The following is a 5,000-nucleotide window of genomic DNA, read 5'->3' on the forward strand; positions in this document are numbered from 1 at the left end:
TCTATCTTCTCCCCCCTCTACTCTCTTCCCCCTCCTCTCTCCCCCTCTACCTCCTCTCTATCTCTCTCCCCCTCTACCTCCTCTCTATTCCCCCCTCTCTCTATCTCTCTCCCCCTCTACCTCCTCTCTATTCCCCCCTCTCTCTGTCTCTCTCCCCCTCTACCTCCTCTCTCTCCCTCTACCTCTTCTCTATCCCACCCACCCTCCCTCTATCTCCCTCCCCCTCTACCACCTCTCTATCTCTCTGCATGTGTCTCTGCAGGGTAGAAAGGGCATCATCAGAGCTAAATGGATTTAACTGGCAGTATTGGAGACCCCCTCTCCTCTACCCTCCTCACATTTTCCTAGTCCCTCGTCTCCCCTGCCGCTCCTAAACAGACTGTATTAGGGCTGAATTACCTGGAATCTCTGTAATTGACAAATTGCTATGGTAACCAGATACACAGACACTATTAGAGTAAAACCTGGACAGAGAGAGAGATAGAGGGGGGGGCAGGAGAAAAGGGGCAGAGGGAGAGAGAGAGAGATAGAGGGGGGGCAGGAGAAGAGAGGCAGAGGGAGAGATAGAGGGGCAGAGGGAGAGAGAGGGGGGGATGAGGAGAGAGGAGGACAGTATTATTGGCAGTAAACAAAGACATATCAAATGACCAAACAGCAAAAATTGTTTTCATTTCTACAATGACCTTCTCAAACTCATGTGGTGTCCCGACGTCTGTCTGTCTGTCTGTCTGTCTGTCTGTCTGTCTGTCTGTCTGTCTGTCTGTCTGTCTGTCTGTCTGTCTGTCTGTCTGTCTGTCTGTCTGTCTGTCTGTCTGTCTGCCTGCCTGCCTGCCTGTCTGTCTGTCTGTCTGTCTGTCTGTCTGTCTGTCCCCTCCTCTCTGTCTGTCTGTCTGTCTGTCTGTCTGTCTGTCTGTCTGTCTGTCTGTCTGTCTGTCTGTCTGTCTGTCTGTCTGTCTGTAAGATGCAGTGAAAGAACTACACCCCCACCTCTGTCCCCCTCTCTCTTCTTATCGTCATGTTTCTACACCTGTCTCTCGCTGCTTTTATTTTTGTCCATTTGAAGCTCGGAGCGTGTAGCCACCCTTCCTCCTACATACACACAGAGAGAGAGTTGTTCTGCATTTTGTAGCCCATCATAGCTGGTGTTTTGTTAGGCTTTTGATGGCGGTGTACCTGCTGTGTAATGTTCTCAGAGTGTGTGTTGTGTACCTGCTGTGTAATGTTCTCAGAGTGTGTGTTGTGTACCTGCTGTGTAATGTTCTCAGAGTGTGTGTTGTGTACCTGCTGTGTAATGTTCTCATAGTGTGTGTTGTGTACCTGCTGTGTAATGTTCTCAGAGTGTGTGTTGTGTACCTGTTGTGTACCTGCTGTGTAATGTTCTCAGTGTGTGTTGTGTACCTGCTGTGTAATGTTCTCAGACTGTGTGTTGTTTATTTCAGGCTAAGTGGTGTGTTAATTGTTAGACCCTGGTTGTGCCAAACTGCCTTGTCAAAACAACCCTGGGTCATAACTCATCATTTACACACACACACACACACACACACACACACACACACACACACACACACACACACACAAGGTCTGCCAGCACTGATTATTATGGAAATGTCCTGAGAGTAAAAACAGAATGTTTCATTGGGCAGAGATGGACCTGTCCTGTTTACTGGGTTAACTGGTCATACTGCATTTATGCAATAAAGACTACATAACAACAGTTGATATACCCTAAAAGAAGTGTGTGTGTGTGTGTGTGCGTGCGTGCGTGCGTGCGCGTGCGTGTGTGCGTGCGTGCATCACTCCCCCACCATAAAGGCTTCAGGTGAAGTTATGTCTCTGTCACTCTCAGACACTTCTTTATCCTCTAGCCTAGCTGAAGCTCTCGTTCTCTCCCTCCCTCCCTCCTTACCCATCAACCTCTGTATTGCTTTCCACTGCCTTCTCTCTTTATGAGAGTGTTCTTTCATCATTTTATTGGACTCCTTATTGTTCTCTTTTCCTCTCTCTCTCTCCCTTTCTCCCTCTATCTCTCCCTCTCTCTCTTTCTCCCTCTCCATCTTTATCTCTCCCTCTCTCTCTCCTTTTCTTTCTTTCTTTCTTTCTTTCTTTTCCTCTCTCGTTCTCTCTCTTCTCTCGTTCTCTCTCTTCCTCTCTCTCTCCTAACCTCTCAACCTTGTCTTTCTGTCCAGGTTTGTGTGTATCTACAGAGGTCCCAGTCATACTTACAAGGTGCAGCGCCTGACAGAGTCCACCAGTTACCGGTTCAGGATCCAGGCATGTAGTGACGCAGGGGAGGGACCCTTCTCAGACACGCATACCTTCTCTACCACCAAGACTGTACCCTCCGCACTCAAAGGTAAGGCTGTGTGTCTGTCTGACGGTGCGTGTCCGTCTGACGGTGCGTGTCCGTCTGACGGTGCGTGTCCGTCTGGCGGTGCGTGTCCGTCTGACGGTGCGTGTCCGTCTGACGGTGCGTGTCCGTCTGACGGTGCGTGTCCGTCTGACGGTGCGTGTCCGTCTGGCGGTGCGTGTCCGTCTGGCGGTGCGTGTCCGTCTGGCGGTGCGTGTCCGTCTGACGGTGCGTGTCCGTCTGACGGTGTGTGGGAGGCTGCTGATGGGAGGACGGCTCATAATAATGGCTGGAATGGAGTGAGTGGAATGATACATTTGAAGTCGGAAGTTTACATACACTTAGGTTGGAGTCATTAAAACTAGTTTTTCAACAACTCCACAAATTTCTTGTTAACAAACTATGGTTTTTGGAAGTCGGTTAGGACATCTACTTTGTGGATGACCCAAGTAATTTTTCCAACAATTGTTTACAGACAGATTATTTCACTTATAATTCTCTGTATCACAATTTCAGTGTGTCAGAAGTTTACATACACTAAGTTGACTGTGCCTTTAAACAGCTTGGAAAATTCCAGAAAATGATGGCATGGCTTTAGAAGCTTCTGATAGGCTAATTGACATAATTTGAGTCAATTGGAGGTGTACCTGTGGATGTATTTCAAGGCCTACCTTCAAACTCAGTGCCTCTTTGCTTGACATCATGGGAAAATCAAAAGAAATCAGCCAAGACCTCAGAAAAAGAGTTGTAGACCTCCACAAGTCTGGTTCATCCTTGGGAGCAATCTCCAAACGCCTGAAGGTACCACATTCATCTGTACAAACAATAGTACGCAAGTATAAACACCATGGGACCACGCAGCCGTCATACCGCTCAGGAAGGAGACACGTTCTGTCTCCTAGAGATGAACGTACTTTGGTGCGAAAAGTGCAAATCAATCCCAGAACAACAGCAAAGGACCATAGTGAAGATGCTGGAGGAAACAGGTACAAAAGTATCTATATCCACAGTAAAACGAGTCCTATATCGACATAACCTGAAAAGCAGCTCAGCAAGGAAGAAGCCACTGCTCCTAAACTGCCATAAAAAAGCCAGACTACGGTTTGCAACTGCACATGGGAACAATGATTCTACTTTTTGGAGAAATGTCCTCTGGTCTGATGAAATAAAAATAAAACTGTTCGGCTATAATGACCATCGTTATGTTTGGAGGAAACAGGGGGAGGCTTGCAAGCCGAAGAACACCATCCCAACCGTGAAGCACGGGGGTGACAGCATCATGTTGTGGAGGGGCTTTGCTGCAGGAGGGACTGGTGCACTTCACAAAATAGATCGTTCATGAGGAAGGAAAATTATGTGGATATATTGAAGCAACATCTCAAGACATCAGTCAGGAAGTTAAAGCTTGGTCGCAAATGGGTCTTCCAAATGGACAATGACACAAGCATACTTACAAAGTTGTGGCAAAATGGCTTAAGGACAACAAAGTCAAGGTATTGGAGTGGCCATCACAAAGCCCTGACCTCAATCCCATAGAAAGATTGTGGGCAGAACTGAAAAAGCGTGTGCGAGCAAGGAGGCCTACAAACCTGACTCAGTTACACCAGCTCTGTCAGGAGGAATGGGCCAAAATTCACCCAACTTATTGTGGGAAGCTTGTGGAAGGCTACCCAAAACGTTTGACCCAAGTTCAACAATTTAAAGGCAATGGTATCAAATACTAATTGAGTGTTTGTAAACTTCTGACCCTGTAACGCTCGTCGTAAGTGGTAGTTGAAGTGGACCAAGGCGCAGCGTGGTAAGTGTCCATGATTACTTTATTCATGAACACACTCAAACAAAATAACAAAAGCAAAAACGCACAGTTCCGTCAGGTACAGACACTAAACAGAAAACAACCTCCCACAAACACAGGAAGAAAACAGGCTGCCTAAGTATGATTCCCAATCAGAGACAACGATAGACAGCTGCCTCTGATTGGGAACCACACTGGCCCAAAAACAAAGAAACAGAAAACATAGATTTTCCCACCCGAGTCACACCCTACCCTAACCAAACATAGAGAATAATAAGGATGTCTATGGTCAGGGCGTGACAGACCCACTGTGAATGTGATGAAAGAAATAAAAGCCTAAATAAATAATTCTCTCCACTATTATTCTGACATTTCACATTCTTAAAATAAAGTGGTGATCCTAACTGACCTAAGACAAGGAATTTTTACTAGGATTAAATGTCAGGAATTGTGAAAAACGGAGTTTAAATATATTTGGCTAAGGTGTATGTAAACTTCCGACTTCAACTGTATATCAACCACATGGAAACCATGTGTTGGACGTGTTTGATACCATTCCATTTATTCCGTTGCAACCACTACCATGAGTCATCCTCCCAAATCAAGGTGCCATCAGCCGCCTGTGGTTTCCGTGTGTTTATGACATTGTTTGTGACAATGTGTCCTGTCTGCCTACAGCTCCCAGAGTGCACCAGCTGGAAGGGAATGTGTGTGAGGTCACCTGGGAGGCCATTCCACCAATGAGAGGCGACCGTGTCAACTACATCCTGCAGGTGCTGGTTGGACGAGAGTCAGAGTACAAACAGGTAACACACACACACACACACTCAGTTCATGTGAGGATAGATGTATATTTTA

At 46.6% G+C, this 5,000-nt stretch overlaps 1 protein-coding gene across 1 annotated transcript in view; it reads left to right on the forward strand.

The window, feature by feature from the left end:
* Positions 1-2,164: 2,164 nt before the first annotated feature.
* Positions 2,165-5,000, forward strand: part of LOC115179680 (fibronectin type III domain-containing protein 3B-like) — an 11,351-nt gene continuing 8,515 nt past the window's right edge. The window contains exons 1-2 of the mRNA XM_029741355.1: positions 2,165-2,353; positions 4,821-4,948. Of these exons, the coding sequence (XP_029597215.1) occupies positions 4,883-4,948 (66 nt within the window). The 5' untranslated portion in view covers positions 2,165-2,353; positions 4,821-4,882. The remainder of the gene's footprint in view (positions 2,354-4,820; positions 4,949-5,000) is intronic.

The sequence above is a fragment of the Salmo trutta genome, chromosome 39 (assembly GCF_901001165.1).
Source record: "Salmo trutta chromosome 39, fSalTru1.1, whole genome shotgun sequence".
Classification (NCBI taxonomy): Eukaryota; Metazoa; Chordata; class Actinopteri; order Salmoniformes; family Salmonidae; genus Salmo; species Salmo trutta.